This window comes from Anastrepha obliqua, chromosome 2 (genome assembly GCF_027943255.1).
Source record: "Anastrepha obliqua isolate idAnaObli1 chromosome 2, idAnaObli1_1.0, whole genome shotgun sequence".
NCBI lineage: Eukaryota > Metazoa > Arthropoda > Insecta > Diptera > Tephritidae > Anastrepha > Anastrepha obliqua.
Window position 1 is genome coordinate 21,310,312 of NC_072893.1, and position 20,166 is coordinate 21,330,477.

General features: G+C 36.3%; 1 protein-coding gene across 1 annotated transcript; it reads right to left on the minus strand.

Annotated features, from left to right (window-relative positions):
• On the minus strand, nt 1-1,103 carry LOC129237182 (uncharacterized). Its single transcript, XM_054871693.1, has 2 exons — nt 52-1,103; nt 1-10 (listed from the first exon to the last, which is right to left on the minus strand). The coding sequence occupies exons 1-2, from the start codon at nt 1,101-1,103 to the stop codon at nt 1-3; spliced, it is 1,062 nt and encodes a 353-aa protein (XP_054727668.1).
• Between the last annotated feature and the right edge of the window lie 19,063 nt (nt 1,104-20,166).

The following is a 20,166-nucleotide window of genomic DNA, read 5'->3' on the forward strand; positions in this document are numbered from 1 at the left end:
TCATTGCTGTCTGCTTTGAAAATTTTTAGTTTGGCCTTTCTTAGACCAAACCGCATTTTGTTGTCGTGTTGTTTTAGTATTGGCAGGCACTCATCGTTAATCTGCAGAACGAATGACATGCTGCTCTTTTGCGGTTTTTCTGCCTTCACGATTGCCCAGTCGTCCATCGGCACCGCAGGGTTGTGTGACTTCAGGTACTTCAGCACTTCTGCACCGCTCAAGTCCATCACCGGCAGCCAAATGCGAGCGCGAGGAGGGCAGGGGATGTCCTTGGCCGGAATAAGCTTAAGTTTTAAGCCTTCCAGTGTGCTGCTGATCTCAGCAACACACCTTTCTAGGACAACCCTTGACCAGTCGTCGTCGCACTTGATAACCCTACAGCCGCGAAGTACTCCTGCAGAATCGAAGGAAGGGAGAGTTCCGCCCTGTGCTCCAACCACATGCTTGTCTAACACGAGCTTGGACAGTTTGGCCTCCACTTGCCCCCACTTCTGCAGGACCACTTTGCCGCTGTTTGTGGTCTCGTCGATCAGTGCATATAGGAGGTTATCCTTAACCACCTCACTGAACGGTCGTTGCTTTGTTTCTTCGATGCTGCTGGACACCTTAGGTCTCTTCGGTGCCTGGTCGATCACGTCCTGTGACCTGTTCCTTTTCATCGCATCGCCTTTTTTTTTGTTGTCCTCCTTGGGTTTGTTGGATAAGAAGTCTTCGTACTCCTTAACCACCTGCTGGTATTTCAGTTTGTCGGCCGCGTCACGCTCGTCAGTCGCTCCAGCGAGTTCATTTTTGGCAATCTTGCTTAGAATGAACCTCGCCTTCGTGTAGCGAGACTTCATGAGGGCACCCTCGGATTTGTGTTTTCTAGCGGCCTGACTCTCTCTCTGAGTGCCGTCCGCCGCCTTTTTCGAGGTTTGTGGTAGAACTTTTTGTTGTTGTTGTTGCTTGTTTAGTAGGGGTGTGCTATGGCTGGTACTTCCCTTACTCTTTGCTGACTCAGCCGTTTCTTGACTAGAGGCCAGCAGGGTATCCTCCTCGGAGGATGGTATTGTGTCGCAGCGCGGCACAAATTTTTTGTTTTGTTCGTTTTTTTGTGTGTTCATATCATCTGTTTCTTACGGTTGCTTCGCCTGACTACGTCAAGCTCCACAACCCACGAGTATTTAGGGGAAGTAATGGGGTCCCCCGCGGCAGCGCCCCTTACCGCGGTAAGGCCACAGTTACTCTCGAAGGCGGCCAGGTATTCGAGAGGGAAACTCCGTTCGCGATGCACATGTTTTAATTCCCTGCACCATTCAGTCCTCGGCACGATTCCAAGCACACCTTGACTTGGGAATGTGTTGGTACGGTACTCTCCGTATAGGTGGTTGGACGAGCATCGCACACGCATCGTGTAAGGGTGTTCGACCAATCCCCATACAGAGCTTCCCTCTTAGTTCATGATAGGTTAAATTCCTTAAAGTGTGCTTAAAAATATAAGTAAAATACCCTCCAAGTTTAAAAATTTTTTGATTATTCCTTCCTTGTTCAAAAAATTCTCGAAAAACACCAAAATTTCGGCCTTCTAAACCGGTTTCCTCCCTTAAGGGTCTTGTCTCATTTGAAATGGTGTTTCTCTAAAAGCGTTTAAAACGGAAACGAGTAAAAATTGTTTTCAGTATTTTATTTCTTAATTTCCTGTTAAAAAATTAATACTTTTTTTTTAGCCATACGAGGTTTGTTCAAAAGTTGTCAGCCTTCAAAAAATGACTTCCCACTAAAAGGTACAGATGCGGTCAAAATCTTAGTAGTGCACATACAGTGACCGACAAAAGCCGACATACATCCCCCATTTCCACTGGATTGAAAGTTCAAAAACTTTACTGGAGAATGTGTTTACACAGCTTTATTTGACAACTTTTTCTAATCATTATAAACTTAAAAAAATCCATACATTAACATAAAATAGCAAAGCTACGGCAAAAAAACCTAAAACCAACGTTGACAAAAGTCTACATATAGTACATACAGTACACAAATACCTTACTCCAGTGTGAAAAACTTCACTTGAGTCTAAGTAATATTGTATTAGTATTTAGTTGGTCCACCATTAGCATCAATTACAGCTTGAAGCCGTCGTGGCGATTAAATTTGTTAGCTCTGCAGAAGTTATGTTGTTCCAAGCTTCTATTAGTTCTATTAGTTCTTTGAGTACTGAAGCGCTTGAAATCGGATTTTTTCTATATTTTCGATCTAAAATCTCCCAGACATGTGCAATAATATTCAAATCTGGACTTTGCGGTGGTGTATTTAATTGCCTTGAAGCATGGTAAAGCAGCCAATCCTTCACAATGAGTGCTGTGTGCTTTGGATCGTTATCCTGTTGAAAGACCCAATCTGGACCAAGGTCCAAATCATCTACCGAATATTTCAGATTGACTTCCAATAGTAATTTGTAGGGGAGAATGGGGAGTTGTGAGACGGGTTTTGTTTTTGGACCCGTATTACTCAAAATCTTAATATTCTGCATATGTCAACGATGGAATCTTTAGTCAATGAATACTGGAAGCTATTGGTATGGCCTATTTAACAAAACTACAATTTTCCTTAAAATTAAAATTGTATATAATAATATAAAATATAATACAAAATACAAAAATGTGGGGAGTTGTGAGACACCATGGTTTAAATCAATAAAAATGACTTATTTTAGTTGTTAGTTCTTTATTAAGATGAAAAATAAAAAAGAAAAGACAATTGTTATAAAAAAGTGTTAAAAAATGCAATGCCATCAATCTGATGATTCGCAGTGAGAACATTTATAATAACCAGTTGGTAAATTGGCACACTTTAGGTGCACAGCTCGATCGCATACATTGCAAAGAATGGAGTTGTTTCTGCTTAACTTTTTCGGCATTGCACCTTTGCTGATGATGCAAAAATCTTCTTCTTCTTCAAATTCTGATGAACTTGAATGAACAATGCATGAATATTGCGAGGTACTTATGAAATATGCGTTAAAACGTCGAAAAAAACGGTGTCTTACAACTCCCTACATTTGTTGTCTTACAACTCCCCAAATCGTTTTTTTATAAATGGCCGCTTAGTCATAAACACATCGAACGTTCATGCCCAAGTGAATGTGTAAATTCAAAGCTAATAGGACAATTAATAATTTGTATATATGAACATTTGCAATTTGCTTTAACAACTGATCGAATGTATCGCAAAACAAATGATGAAAAAAACTTACCGAGAAATTCCAAAACCCAGTAATTGGAGAGACGCGTCGAATGCGTGTAAATATGACCAATGCTAGCTGAAAAGTGAGATCGCACCGAGAACACTTGTTGACACTTAAAATCGAATGTAAACAAATGAATAATGCCGAAAGGTAACAATGTCTCACAACTCCCCATTTTCCCCTATTTATAACGATCCATATTACCTTCAATAAATACTAATCTTCCAACTCCAGATGCATCAACAGCTCCCCAAACCATTACATTGCCGCCACCATGCTTCACTGTTGATATCAAATTCTTCGGACTCAGTGCAGTATTTTTTTCCTCCACACTTTTACTCTTCCATCGCTACCGAATATATTAAACTTCGACTCATCTGTAAACTTTTTGCCAAAAATCCATCCGCTTTTCCCTGTGTGCTTTGTCGAACTCCAGGCGAAGTTTCCTTTTTTTTCCAAAAATAAGAGGCATTTTTCGTGGTGTTCTACTATGAAAGCCGTTTTTGTTCAGAGCTCTTTGAATTGTTGGAAGAACACAATTGTTGGATGAGCTTGCTATATCCTCGGCCAATTTGGATTTTTGTCTACTTCTTTTAAAATCAAGCTGTGCTGAATAACTAAATTTCTAACGTCAACTGATATTTTTTTTCGAGGAGCCATTGTAGATGCTTAAGTATTCAAATTGCAACTAAAATCAATATTAGCAAAGCAACAAACATAAGAAAAGGAAAGAAATAGACAAACGGTATTTTACCGTTATCACAACATAGGATATCAGAGTACAAGCTAGGAAACCGATTCTGTATGTACACTTTTGTCAACGCTGTTTTCGCGTTTTTTTAGCATATCTGTGTTGTTTTATGTTAAAGAATGAATTTCTTTTAGTTAAGTCGATTAGAAATAGATGAAATTGCATAAGCACATTTTTGAGCAAAGTGTTTGTACTTTGTACACAACGAAAGGGAGGGGTTTATGTAGACTTCTGTCGGGCACTGTACGTAAAATGGAATGCGTTAAAAAAGTGCGTGCAATCGCTTTTATAAAAAACTTTATTTTTTCCTTCTTATAGCCCAAATGTCAAACAAAACAACTCCCGAAAAAATCCAACGTTGATCTTATTTCAGTAAGGTAAAATTAAAGGGTTTTCCAATAAGAGGTGTTATTTTGATATTCAAAGAAAAATAATATTTTTTAATATAAATGATCGGATGTTTATTTCATTATAAAGAGGAAGGTATGCCGTTAATAGTGGAAAATAACATCAGAAAAATGACCACCACGACCACGCTTAGAGGACAATATCCTTTTCATGAAATTTTCCACTACCGAATTGCAAAGTGGATGCCCTATGTCCTCGATAGCTTCACGAATTCCATCTTTGAGATCTTGAATCGACCCTGGGCTGTTGGCGTAGACCTTCTCTTTCTCGTGACCCCAAAGAAAAAAGTCACAAGGTGTTAAATCACAAGATCTCGGTGGCCAATTGTGATCACCTCTTCGAAAGATAACACGGTCCGGAAACTTTTCCCGTAAAATATCAATGGTTTCGTTGCTTGTGTGGCACCTAGCGCCGTCTTGTTAAAAATAATAGTTGTCCCGATCAATACCATCCAATTTCGGCCATAAAAAATCGTTAATAGCGCAATCCTGTTCAAAATAACACCTGTTATTGGGAAACTCTTTACAAGGTGAAGTCCAAAATAAATAAGACTGAGCTAAAATAGAAACGACAGGAGCTTTGTTCTGATAACTAACTGAGTTTATTTATTCAAAATACTCCGCTATGGCCTCGATACCCTGTTTTGTGCGATCTAAAAGCTTTTCGAAAGAGTGTTTCAGGTCATTGACCCGAATGTCCTTTAGGATGTCGTTAAAAGCCTCTTGGATGGCCTCTACGGACGCAAAACGCCTTCCTTTCATTGCCAAATGTAACTTTCCGAATAGGAGTGGATCACAAGAGTGGATCGATAAGATGGTGCATTATCATGCAATTAGCGTCAGCTTCCACCTTCACGGTATTCAGGGCGAATTCGACGAAAGCGATGCAACAAACGCTTCAAAACGCCAAGATAGAAAATTGCATTGACGGTTTGGCCCATTGGCACGAACTTCTCGTGGACAATTTCCTTGGAATCGTAAAAACAAATGAGCATCGACTTGATTTTTGACTTCTCCAAACGCGATTTTTTGGGTGGTGGCTCGTCTGGGGCCTTCCATTCGACACTTTGACGCTTAGTTTTAGGTTCATGTTGGACAAACCACGTTTCATCACCAGTTACAATGTTGTAAAGGAAGTTCTCGTCTTTTCTCGCCTCTTTAATGAGGTCTTTCGAATGTTGTATTCTGAGCAATTTTTGGTCCTCAGTTAAGTTGTGCGGAATGAAATGTGCACATACCTTTCGTAAGCCCAAATGATCAATTAAAATGTGATAAATCGATGTTTTAGAGATATCCAACTCCGATTCCATGAATTCCAACTCTGCTTTCGGTTCATTTTTGATAAATTTACGAACAATTTCGATAGAGTTTTCGGTGATTTCTGATTTTGAGCGGCCCGTATGTTCATTATCATTTATGTCCTCACAGCCATCTCTGAAACGTGTAAGCCACTAATGAACTCTGGCACGAGATAGAGAATTATCGCAAAAAACTTTTTTCATCTATTCAAATGTTTCGGTAAACGTTTTACCGATTTTAAAACAAAATTTGATATTAGCTCTTTGCTCGAAACTCATTTTTGTACCGATGACACAAACATACTGACACTTTAGACGCAATAACTTCGCTTCCACTTAACCGAATGTCACCAAGCTTTCACTAGAAGTCAGCTAGGGATGTAACTTCCAATGAACGAACTCATAAAAAAGATGGCGCCATCAAAAACATTTTTATGACGGCAGTCTTGTGTTTTTTGGACTTCACCTTGTATATACATATACATATATAATATATTGGCGCTACACCATTCGACTACGGCGGCCGTTTGAGGGAAAATGAATGGAAAAAGTACCACTCAGCGAGGATGCACATTGACCAAACACCATGGGGTGAACTCAAAGTGTCTAAGAATCCTAGAGTGCCCATTGTTTAAGTCTAGCTTATGGCCCGAACACCTCAATTTGATTGTGGCACGTCAGCGGCAGTTTTCTCTGCGACGTCCACGGGTACCATATTAAGTATAGCGTTAGGCGCTAGTGTAGAAGTGGTCCGAAGTGCCCCACTGATTCCAATAAGAGCAGACCTTGGGACCCTCTCCAGCTCCTTAACTGATGTCATCATTTGTAGCGAGTGCCACCAGACAAGGACTCCATACAGCAAAACTAACGAGAGGCGCCATCTTTTGCCGATAGCGACACTGCTTCCATTCAAGCGATTGTTGCCTTCTTGATTCTCCTCCTCAATGGTGGGTATCCACGTTGGCCCTCTATCGCGAATGACTCCTAGGTACTCAGAGAGCAGTAACGGAGTGTCCGCTATTGAGGGGAATTGAGTTCTACATTTATATTTCCTCGTAAATGACGAATTCTGCCTTCAGAGAGACCGCAATCTGCGGTCCATTCGACAACAAGATTTAGATAACTCTGCATCAAATTCATCAGACTATCTAGAATGAGTGCTACGACAATAAGTGCCACATCATTCGTGTAGGCAACCACCTTGCAGCCTCTGCTCTCCAGCTCCTTCAGCATATCTGTAAGCTCCATAAGCCACAGTAATGGTGAGAGAACATTGCTTTGCGGAGTGACTCTGCTCGCCTGCCAGGACCGTTCTATCGCTAAACATCCCGTGGATGAACCTAATTTATTTTACTTACCACAAATTCTACCAAGTCAAAAAGATATGGAGAATAGTTCTGTAAAATTATGTTGCATCTCTTGATTTGAAATCCATTGGGAGTTTTGATTTTGATTTTAATTTTTATTTAATATTTTATGTATAGTATAGTACATATTACAATTTTTAAGAAAAACACATATTCGTTATTACTTCTCTTGGATTTAATAAATTGCGAATAATTTAAATTTAAATTTTATTTTACTTGCTTTTGTTTTATGCAGTTAATCTTAATTTTGTTAACCTAAAACTGTGTTCGTGCTAATCGTTTGAAATCAGGAGAATTTACTAAAAGTTAAGGGACTAATACTAAATTACACATTTATACATACAAATGGGTACATTTAATAATTTAATTTCTTTCGATTATTTTTCTCAAATATAATTAAAAGATTGGTCTGCTACAAGGAAATGATTTGAAATGATTGCTGAAAAGGATGAATGACCTTCACTTTCTTTCGTGAGAAAAATAAACATATGTATCTTAGATTTTTTTCTAGCGGAACAAGGAACTACATAAAAAAAAATTTTCCAAAAATTAAAAAAAAAAATTCCAAAATATGAAGAAACAAATTTTTTTTTTATGGAATAATTTCTTTTTCTTGAAGATATTTGGAAAAAATTCGTTACGAAAAATTTTTGGAAAAAATTCATTTTTGAAAAGTTTTTTTCTTCAAAATGTTGGAAAACAATCATTCTTCAAAAAGTTTTGAAGTTGAAGTTCTTTAAAATTTTTTCCAAAAAAATGTTTTTTTGTGAAAATGTTTGTAAACGTTTTTTTTCTTCCAAATATTTGAAAATTTTTTTTTGCTTGAAAAGTTTTGAAAATTTTTTTTGGTATATTGTATTTTTTAAAGTTTATGGAAAAAAATTGTTTTTTCTTCAAAATATTTGAAAAAAAATTCATTCTCGAAAAATTTTTTGGAAAACAATTTTTTTCCCCATACATTTTTTCCAAAAACATGTTTTGTTTTGAAAATTTTTGGAATTTTTTTTTCTTAAATGGTATATTTTATTTTTTTAAATTTATGGAAATTTGAAGAAACAATTTTTTTTTTCTTAAATTATGGAAAAATTTGTTTTCTTCAAAATATTTGGAAAAATTTTATTACCAAAAATTTTTGGAAAAAATTCGTTTTTGAAATAAAGTTTTTCTTCACAATGAAAAATTTTTGGAAAACCATTTTTTTTTAATTTTGGAAAAAATTCATGGGGAAATTTATTTTCCAAAAGTTTTCAAGAAATTCCCATAAATATTTTCCAAATAAATTTTTTTCCCCATTTATTTTTTCCAAAAAAAAATTTTGTAATATAAATATTTTTTTTTAAATAGTATATTTTATCCTAAAAAATCAAAGAAGAAAAAATCATATTTTAAAATTTCTCAAAAGAACTGATAATTTCACTTCAGAAAACTTTATACCATAATTTTCAACATAATTTTCAAGAAATATAAAAAAATACGCGCCTAATATTTTTGGCCATAGAAAAAAAATGAGGGGGCAGCATCAAGAGGGGAAAGCATTTTTGTATGCCCATCCTGGTTCACATGTCTCAAGCCAGGTCTAATTTTCAGATTGACATCCGGAGAAGTTTGCTTTGCCTTTTCATAGAAATCTTAAGAACTCCATTTGTGGAAAACATCGTGACGCACATTCCAAATAGGAAGAGGAGTTGGGCCAAACTCCCAAACAATCAGGCTTCGAACTTGGAGGTTGGCCTCTGGTGGCATTCTCCTGTATCATTTGAGGCAGATTTCTCTGTACTTCGTACGGATCTCACGATCCCTAAACTGGGTGTTGAGAAGTTTACTAGGACTATCTTTCCTGGCTGAATTGAAAGGAGAGGAGAGTCTGCACGATACCCCTGTTTTCACCCGAATATAGAGATGGAAAAAGGATTTTTTCTAAATGAGCCGAAAATTCGTAGTGTTTCTCAAGCAGAAGTCTTCGCGATTCTGCAGGCATGCAAAATGCTTTGAGATCGCTGTTGGGAGGGAGACATAAATATATTTTCCGTTAGTCAAGCTGAGCTCAATACCATATTGCAGCTCTCTCCTGGTGAACTCCTGTAAGGAGGAGATCGGACGTCTCGAAAGTGCTACGTCTGGGTTCCAAGGCATAGTAACATAGAAGGAAATGAAACTACCGATGTGCTTTGCAGGAAAGGCTCGACAGAATCAGTTTCAGTTGTCCATATCTAAGACATCGCCGTCTCTTTGACCGTTGTTAAAGGAAAACCGCAATACAGATGGGGTTTTATCTCAACACTTTGGCCTCAGTACGACTGAAGCATAATGCTTAAAGTGCTTCGGATATACCGTCATTCAACTTCCAAACTCATAGCGGTGTTCACCGGGTACTGGGTGATTGGAGTTCCAGCCTGGGTGATGGGGACTTATGCGGATAAGCTTGGACTTCCGTACAACCTCCATTGCAGAAGCTGTGGAGATCTTGCAGAGAGAGAGACTTCAGCGCTTTCTTTGCAAATGTACGGATTGGCCAGGTAGGCGCTTGAGGTTCCACATTATGGTATCAAAACGGCGCTCTAGTGCTACTTGTAGCACGGCGTCGATCATCGCATGAAGAACTTTATGCATCCTATAAGGCGCGTAAGCCCGAAGTTAGCAATCCAGCAAAGCAAAATTAGTTAGACTAGCGTATGAAACTGTCATGCGGAAAGTGAAGGGACTCTTGCCATCTAACCTACCAGTGAAGGGACTTTTGCCATCTAACCTATCTACCAACGGGTATTTCGTGCAATATAACTTTTCGGTATCAAAGCGTGAATTTTAAGAATTTCCAAACCCTTTTTTTCAATTTATTTATTTAACTATCTGTGGTAATTTAAGCTCATATAAGCGCTAAGTGGGCTGCTGGTTTAGACTTGAAATAAACGCAACGAAAGTAAGGTTCGTGGCAATCATCAATTGGCAAAACGTTTTTTCCTCTTTTAATATTTTTAATGTGAAAAATGTTGTCTACTTTAAAAAAATCTAGGCCTTTTGGGCCGTATATGTATTCAGCGAAAATAGTCAACATAGCATAAACTTTTAGAACTATAGGGTTGTCATTCTGTTGAAAGGAAAAAAAATTTAAATTTGTTAGACTTTGTTATTTCTTTGCTTCACAAATATAATTTTTATATTTTGTTTAAAATAAAATATTGTATTTTTTAAAGTTAGCCATAACTAAATGTTTTTTTTTTTGCTCTTCAAATTTAGCATCTGCAGCACATTAGAAGTGTCATAGGTACTTGGTTATGGAAAAAGTTTTTGACAAAACACATTTAATTTGACGTACCTAACATTTTTATTGCATAATATAATTCTCATAATTTAATAATATTTAGTTTACACATTTTATTGTAAATTTATTATACGAACTATAACAGTTATGCACATACATATTTGTTATTGTATATTAAGTGTTTATTTTTTAAGTCTAATATATATATTTATACATATTTGCATTTTTTAGCTTATTTTTATTTTTATTTTTAGTTTAATAAAATTTAATATTTTTCATGTCTCATAATTCGGTTTCAACACTGCACTGCATTTCATACGTTTCTCCAGCAAAATATTGGTGTTACAATTTCATAGTTTCATCAGTTTGTAGCTACACACACACACACATGCACATTAAGTAAAAGCACTTGCTTGCGCATGCATTAGTATGTGTGCGCAATACATAGTTTTGATTCTCTAACAGCAACCTATAAATGAGTCTCTACTTGCTATAATTCTATACATACAAATGTACTCGCCCTATAGTATTATAATTTTTCTTCTAGATATTTTGTACAAGAAACGAAGGGAGAGAGCAGGGAAATAATTTTTAAAGTTTACTCGAACTACATGTTTTTGTTTAAAAAATACAAATTAAAAAAGTGAAAGTTAAAAAAAAAAATTAATAAAATTAAAAAAATACAAGTAAAAAAAAAAATTAATAAATTTAAAAAAAGATAAAAAAAATAAATAAAACTTGAAAACGAAATCAATGTTAAACAAAAATAAAAGTAAAAATAGATTTAAGTTAAGAAAAATTAAATTGAAAGAATAAAAAAATAAAAATTAAATAAAACAAAATACAAGCTAAAACGGAGATAAATGTTATAAAAGAATAAAAAAAAGTTAAAACAAAAAGTAAAGAATTAATAAAAAAAAATAAAAAAATTGAAAAAAAGATAAAAGTAAAAAAAATATTAAATTAAAAAAAAAAAACAAAACTTAAAAGCAAAATCAAAGTAAAAAAAATTACAGTAAAAAACAATTTAAGTTAAAAGAAAAATTAAATTCAACGAACAATAAGAAAAATAAATAAAAAAAAATTTTATTAAAAAAAAAAATACAAGCTAAAAAGGAAATAAAAGTTAAACAAAGTAAAAAAAAATAATTCAATTAAGAAAATAAAATTTAAATAAAAAAAATTATAAAACAAAAATTAATAAAATTAAAAAACAAAAGTTAAAAAAAAGTAATAAAATTAAACAAAGTGAAAAGTTAAAAAGAAATATTAAATAAAAAAAATTAAAACTTAAAAACAAAATTAAAGTCAAACAAAAATTAGAGTAAAAAAAATTTAAGTTAAAAAAAATTAAATTCAAAGAACAAAAAATAAAAATAAAAAATAAAAACAATTAAATTAAAAAAATACAGGCTAAAACGAAAATAAAAGTTAATAAAAAGTTAAAAAGAAGTAAAAACAAGAAGTAAAAAAAATGAAATAAAAAAAAATGAATAAATTAAATAAAAAAAAAATAAAAGTAAAACTAAAATTAAAATTAAAAAACGATAAAAGCTAAAAAAAAATTTAATTTAAAAAAATATAAAATAAAGTTTAAATAAAAAAAAATTAAATTAAAAGAACAAAAAATAAAAATAAAAAATAAGAAAGAATTAAATTTAAAAAAATACAAGCTAAAAAGAAAATAAAAGTAACAAAAAAGGTTAAACAAAGGTAAGAGAATAATAGTGAAAAAAATAAAAGCTCAAAAAATTAATAAAATTAACAAATTAAAAAATAAAATTTAATTTTTTCATTTAATATTATATTAAAAAATAGTAAAAAAGTTAAACAAAAATAAAAGTGAAAAAGAAATTAAGTTAAAAAGAAATTAAATTCAAAAAAAAAAAATAATTAAAAAAAAATTAAATAAAAAAAAATACAAAAAAGTTCAGAAAAGTAGGTAAAAAAACTATTTAATTAAAAAAAATTGAAAATTAAAGAACATAAATGAAGTAAAATAAATAAAAGCGACTACATTTTAATTCAATACTAAAATATAAAAATAATACACTAATAACACCGTCAAACAGCAGTTTTGGCACAGAGAATAGGTCATATTATCCTGAAAGTACTTCATGCGTAGACCTCGTAGAACCTCGTAGACTTCGTAGGAACCTCGTAGAACCTAAAGTTTTTTTGAAGCATGAAATAGTTGTCTTTTTTTAAGTATGAATACCAATTAGAAGTAAACACTTATATTGACAGCTTTTGTGAGTCAACTGAAATTTTTCCGCAAATATTTTCGTAGCACATTTTAATACTCAAAAATGCTATTTAACCCTGAATCACTAAACATTTGTCTAATAGACTACGCTCGTCTGCAGTTTCGCGAATTCGACATATTCCCGTCACACCGCCTTACTAACAGAACTTTCATAAATAGTGCATCAGCTAAACTACATGCAGTAGCACAAACAGGTCCAAAAATTAACAAAGCAAAGATCAAAGTAATGCGGATTAACACCACCGAAACGCAATCCCTTCAAATTGCCGACACGCCGCTTGAAGATGTAGATGAATTTTGCTACCTTGGGAGCATAATTTCAAAAAACGACGGATCAACAACTGACATACCCAACCGAATATCTAAGAGACACGTTGAATTTGTCATGCTAGACAAGGTATGGAGGCTAACCCACATCTCCAGGCACACAAAACTGAAAATAGTTGATGCCAACGTGAAGTCGGTAGTTCTGTATGGATGTGAAACTTGGAACTTAACAACAGGCATATCACAATCAATGCAATCCTTCCTAAACCGTTGCCTACGAAAGATAATGCGGATATTCTGGCCTGATATTATAAGCAACGATGATCTTTGGGCGGCCACCGGGCAAACACCAGTTCACATAGAAGTTATGCGTCGCATGTGGAAATGGATCGGACACACATTGCGCAAACCACGGGATGACATCGCAAGGACAGCGCTCTAGACTGGAATTCCCAAGGAAGCCGTAGGTGCGGGAGACCATCCAACACATAGAGGCGACAAATAGTAGCAGAGGCTGACAGAGCAGGAAGTTCCTGGAGTCAAATTAAACATCTAGCTCTAAACAAACGAAATTATAACTAGTCTGCTAGGTGGTTTCTTTTCCGTGTAATTACCAATTACTTCCTGTTTTCGGGAAAGGTCTTTCGCAAGGAACAGCATACATTGCCCTTTTATTATATATATATTTGTCACAGTCAAGGTTTGCTACTTTTTCTAAGTTCTTATGAGAGGAAGATATCAGAATTAAATTCATGCAGAAGTTACACAAAAAGTAAACACTTTGACATGATGTAGTGAATTTGTGAAGGACCTCTCCGAGCCGTTTGATGCCAAACGAGGTTTCAGACAGGGTGATTCACTGTCGTGTGACTTCTGCAACCTGATGTTGGAGAGGATCGTACGAGCCGCAGAACTTAACCGCTCAGGCACAATTTTCTAGCGCAGTATTGTTGGCGTATGCCGATGGCATTGACATCACCGGCCTTAACAACCGCGCTGTTAGTTCCGCCTTTCCAAACTGGATAAAGAGGCAAAGCGAATGGTTCTGGTTGTTAACGAAAACAAAAGGAAATACCTCCTATCATGAAACAAACAGTAGGCGCACTCGCATATCGGCACCCCCGTCACTGTTGACAGTTATAATTTCGAGGTTGTGAGAGATGTTGTTTATTTAGGAACCAGCATTAACACCGATAACAATGTCAGCCTGGAAATCTAGCGTAGAATCTCTCTTGCCAACAAGTGCTACTTTGGACCGATGAAGCGACGCTTGGAGTGTTTGAGAGAAAGATTCTGCGGAAGATTTTTTGATCTTTGCACGTTGTAGACGACGAATATCACAGGCGATGGAACGGTGAGCTGTATGAGCTTTTCGACGGCATAGACATAGCGCAGCAAATAAAGATCCAGCGGCTACGTTGGCTTTGTCATGTCGTTCGAATAGATACAAACGCTCCGTCTCTGAAAGTATTCGATGCGGTACCAGCTGGTGGTGGTACAAGAGGAAGAGGAAGGCCTCCTCTACTTTGGAAAGCTCAGGTGAAGAAGAACTTTACTTCACTTGGTGGGTCCAACTGGCGCCGGTTAGCACCAAACGAATGGTGCGCTTTGTTAAACTCAGCCAAACTCGCTTAAGCGCTTATCGCGCTGTATGACTTTTTGATGAATTATAGTTTTAGCGTTGTCATATAACAAATACTGCAAAAAAATATTGATACCAAGTGCCAAACTCGAATAAAACAGCGAGTAAAGCAACTACTTTTGTCGAGCAAAAAGTATCGAGTATTTAGTTGCAAGTACAAGCACACGTTTTTAACTGTGAGTTCAAAAACAGAAAATAAGAAATTTTAGGGCCAAGAAATGGTTAAGCACAAGAAGTGCACATGGAAAGGTACAAGCACAAATTTTAACTGTGAGCTCAAAAAAATGAAAATAAGAAATTTTAGGGCCAATAAATGGTTAGTTTTACAGGCACAAGTAACACAACAGAAGTGAAACTTTCAAGGCAGACAAAGAAAGAGGGAGAGACCCGAGAGAGAATGAGAGAGAGAGTGGGAGAGAAAGAATATATATCTAAATAAATTCACAACATTTGCAGAGAATACAAATAGACAAAATTTACAAGAAACGGAGAAGGGTTGACCGGTGTAGGTAAACGCCGGACACAAACCGTGGCAACAACGCGCACTACTTCGACCGTTTATCACCCGCACAAACGCAGCGATTGCAAATTACCTCAATTACCAATAAATCCGACGACAGAATGGATAGCACTTTATAGTACGCACAAGCACTGGCGAGGAAAGGGAAATAGGCGCTAAAAATAGGCACAAAACAAAAAAAAACGCCAAAAAGAATTGGGACCATTAAACGCCCCAAACAGTAGGCAGGAAGGAAATATAACGCCAAAAAGTGGGCACCAAAAATATATTTCCTACTCGTTTGCACCAACAAACAAGCGCCAAAAAGTAGGCAGTGTTATTTCTCACTAGAAATTAGGAACCACAAGGAAAAACTCAGGAAAACTAGCCTAAAGTGTATCTAAGATATATATTGGGTTGGGGAAAAAGTAATGTCGTATTTTGTCAATTGAGCGCGACATTTAAACATATCTTGCGTTGTACTTTTTGCATCGGGTCACACTAAACGGCGATTTGAAGACGACAATCTTTACTACAAGTGTCTCTTTGACAGTGTTGTGATTGTACGTTTCAGTCTTAAGATATAGCGCGTCAAAAATGGAGTCCACCAAGCAAGAAATTCGCCATATTTTACGTTTTTACTACCATAGAGGCAAAAATGCAACGAAGGCCGCGGCAAAAATTTGTGAAGTTTATGGGCCTGATACTGTAACGATTCGCACAGCACAGCGTTGGTTCGATCGATTTAGTTCTGGTGTAGTAGATGTCGAAGATGCACCCCGTACTGGTAGGCCAATCTTCGTAGAGATTGACAAAATCGTTGAAGTTATCCAAAGAGACCGGCATGTGAGCATTCGCTCGATTAGTCAGGAGCTAGGTGTAGACCACGAAACCGTTTGGAACCATTTGCAGAAGATTGGATTCCAAAAAGAGCTGGATGTTTGGGTGCCACACGTGTTGACGCAAAAAAATCAATTGGTCCGAATAAACGTTTGCGATTCTCAGCTAAAACGGAACGAACTTGACCCATTTTTGAAGCGGATAGTGACTGGCGATGAAAAGTGGATCACGTACGACAACGCCAAGCGAAAAAGATCGTGACTATCATCTCTTCCGGTCCATGCAAAACGCCTTTGGTGATACCAAGTTGGCCTCAAAAGAGGCTTGCGAAAACTGGTTGTCTGAGTTTTTTGCAAATAAGTTATAAAAGGGGGATAATGAAGTTGCCTTCTAAATGGCAACAAGTTTGCGAACCAAATGGGGCATATTTGACTTGAATCGGATAATTCTAAGTACGTTAAATAAAGCGTCAAATTTCGATCACAAATACGACATTTCTTTCCCCCAACCCAATATAAGGCATAGTTCTCTCTCTCCTTTTCCTTTACGTTATATATTTTTTCTCTCTCGCGGAACGAAAATGCCCAAAACGTTGCATGGCCTTGAAATTTTACTCTCCGTTCTTGCTCGTCCATCGACGCGTAAGAAGTTTCACTTCAAAAAGTTCAAAAATTTTCATTAACATTTGAAACTATTTAAACAGGTTTTTAGAAAAATTTGACTATGCAGTTTTATAGTCTATTGAATTTTAGTATTGTAAAGTGCAAGTTTGAAGTGGCTCAAAAATTGGGTTGATTTTTAATTTTTTTTATATTTAACCATATAAAGAATGCCTGATATTGTGTTTTTTTTTGTATGAAGGGTGAAGGTAAGCACGCACACCGTCAGCAAAAAAAAAGTATCAAAAATCCAGGCGATTTTTTACCCACTTCAAACATGCGATAATTTCAGGGCTAACAAAAAATCTACGACAGATAACCACGGGCCTTGGCTCTCTTCGTCCATGAGCCGTTGCCAGAACGTTGCTGTTTTTGTTTTTAGTATTGCTCAGTGTATAATCAGTTGGGATTTAAATGAATTGCTATTCGCTTCGTTTTGTTTTTATTTGTACGTATGCACACAAATTAATTAGTTAACTACTAACAGCTGATATGCTAACCACTACATATACACAAATTGCAATTTATAAATAATACTCGTTTATGTATTTTATAGTAAGTAAATATTAAGTTTTGGTGTTTGCTTTTTCATTAGATTTTTATCGTGAACTCACGCTACTAAAGTTAATTCTTTATATATAGGTATTTATGTATGTATGTATGTATAAGTAGGTATATATATGTACTTAAATTTAGCATTCACTGTACGTAGGCATGCATGAATGCACTAATAGTGGGCCTATATAATTACCTAGTAAGTAAATAAGTAAGTTTGTATGTATGTAAGTAGGCATATAAGTAAGTTGGTTTTGCTTTTAATAGACGTTAAGTACCCGTAGCTGGAAAGTATTGTAACATTTCTATTCTTTATATTGCACAGGTACGAATTGATACCTGATTTTTTGATTTTTAATTTTTGATTTTCTTTGCGCATCATTTGCTAATTTATTGAAATTTATTATACAAGTATTTATAATATGGTAGTAAATTTAGTTTTCATTACACTGTACAACAAAATCCAACTTTTTCCAAATCAATTTGGTTTCCACAACGGCATAGGGTAAAGCGGTTCAAGGAATAATGTCTGTCGTGCTCCATTTTTTAGTTTTGCTCCATTCTCAATTTGCGTCTGAATTTTTTTTTGAATAGCGAAAACTTTAAGTTTATCACCTCTTCTGATTTTGTATGCCGTTTTACGCGTTTTTAAAGTTAACGTCGAGAGGCTACTGGATTACTATTGGGTTGGGGAATAAGTTCGCAGCGTTTTTATATTTTCTTTGATTTTACAAAGATTTTGTTTGCAGTTTGCAAAGGGTAAGTATTCGTTGATAGAACTTTTTCTACTCTACAAAACTACAATATGTTAAACGTATTTTTGAGTTATTTAATTTTTTGTTAGTTTTGAAGCTTAGAAATGGAATACCCAGTAGGCAAAAATCAACATTTTCGGCACCTGCTCTTCTTTGCTTTTCATCGAGGTTAAAAAGCTGTCGAGACGCTTGCGACGTGTATGGGGAAGGTGTCATAGGCGAGTCTATAGTACGGAAATGGTTTGCAAAGTTCAAAAATGGTGAATGGCGACTTTAACGCCAATGACACGTCCCGTAGCGAAAGATCTTCTGAATCCGATGAAAAACGTCTCAAATCACTTTTGAAGGAAAACGGTTGCTAAACTAGTCGTGAATTGGCGGAAAAAATGAACTGGGATCATAAGACGATTCTCAATCACCTTCATTCATGTCCCCCTCGCGGGTTAGGGGGTTAGAATTTGCCCGAGGTAACGGATGCCTGTTGTAAGAGGCGACTAAAAACCACACCTCCACCTGTTGTTTATGAGTCAACCCAACGATAGGAGGCTGAGCGAAACAGAAACGGCTTGGTGACGATGGGAACACTGTCGTAGTTGAAGCGTTCAACCACCTAACAGTGCATGATATTAAATTTGCTTGCCGTGCTTGTGTGTCATTCCGCAATTAGAGTTTGGCCCCACGTGCAAATGCAGAGGCTCGATCTGCTCTTATGCATATTCTTTAGGAGCCCAACCAGCCCAACCAAAACAAAGCTCTGTCTACCGAGTCAAGGTGGTATAACCTTGTCGTAGTAGTAGTGCTTAATAACCAGTCGTTAACGGTCCCCTCCGATATCCAGGCAAGGTCGGTTGTAGCAAGTACCTTACCGCGATATGTCGGCTCTGCCAGGGTGCACCATTTTCTTCCGTGCATACTCGTTGGACCAAAATTTGAATTATGGAAAACAAAAACCACTACGAAAACAACAAAAACACCTACCTACCTGTATAATACCTTCATTCAATGAGATTTACCGAAAAATTGGGAGTGTGGGAGTCTGGGTGCTTCACGAGCTTACCGAAAAAAAAAATGTAAAGAAAGTCACCTTCAAATTGCTTCTTACCATCTCGCATGCCATCATAAACAGCGCTTTTTGTACCGAATCGTCATGGGATATGGTGCTTATACATCAAAATGAAGCAAAGAAAGGAGGGGCTGGCTCCAGAAGATACGCCAAAGCCGAGAGTCAAGCCGGATCAAAGAAGATCATGATATGTGTTTGGTGCGACTGGAAGGGCATGGTGCACTGGGAAAGGCTCGAGAAGACTGCCCGGTCAGCAAAGAGGTCTACGTCGTTCAACTACATTGCGTGAATGAGGCTATTCGACTGAAAATACCTGATCGACATGGTTTTTATACTCCTTCACGACAACGCCAAGTCCCATGCGGTATAAGTCGTCAAAACCCCACTCTAAGAGCTCGAATGGGAGGTACTTCAGCATCCAGCGTATTCTTCGGACCTTGCGCCGACCGATTACTATATTTTCCGCTCTCTGTCAAACCATATGAAAGGCGTTACCGTCGATAACAAAGAGGTCCTCAAAAATTGGCTCAACTAATATATATACTTCATTGACACCAGACCAGGCGATTTTGGCGAACTGTATCAACAGATTGGTCGAGAGGTGGGAAGAGGTTGTAAACAACGACAAAATCAATATATATGTAATTGATTAATTTATTTATATAATTAAATTGTTTAAATAAACGTCTTCGATAAGAATGCCACGAATTTATTCCCCAACCCAATATATTGAGGCAAGAATATAATTTCACCTATTATCTGAAGATCCGCGCTTACACGAAAGGTAGGTCTACTAAAACTGCTCTACAAAAAGTTGTACTTTAGATAGAAAGGGCAATACATTAGAGTGAATACGCGATTGAAGTGTTTCTTGACATATCTGGAGCTTTCAACAATGGTATGGACGAGGCACTGATTAAAGGTCTAGGAACAATTCACGCACACCCATCGATACAAAACTGGATGAATTGTCGCACAGTGGTAACAAAATGCAGTGCTCTGGTCGTGTATCGGAGAGCTAATAGAGGTCAACCACAAGGATGCGTACTCTCTTCTCTACTATGGACTTTGGTAGTAAACGAGATCTTACTTAAAATGAGACACGAAGGACCAAAGTTAACTGCGTATGCAGATGACCTGGCCATCATCATCTGTGGAAGTTACCTAAACCTTATGAGTCAAGTTTTTGAAGGGACACCTAAGGAAATATTAGCAAGTGGGCAATTGAAGTGGGACTAAAAGTAAATCCTGAAAAGCGGACTTAGTACTAATCACCTAGAAGTACAAGATTCCGAACTGGACCCCACCTAGGCTG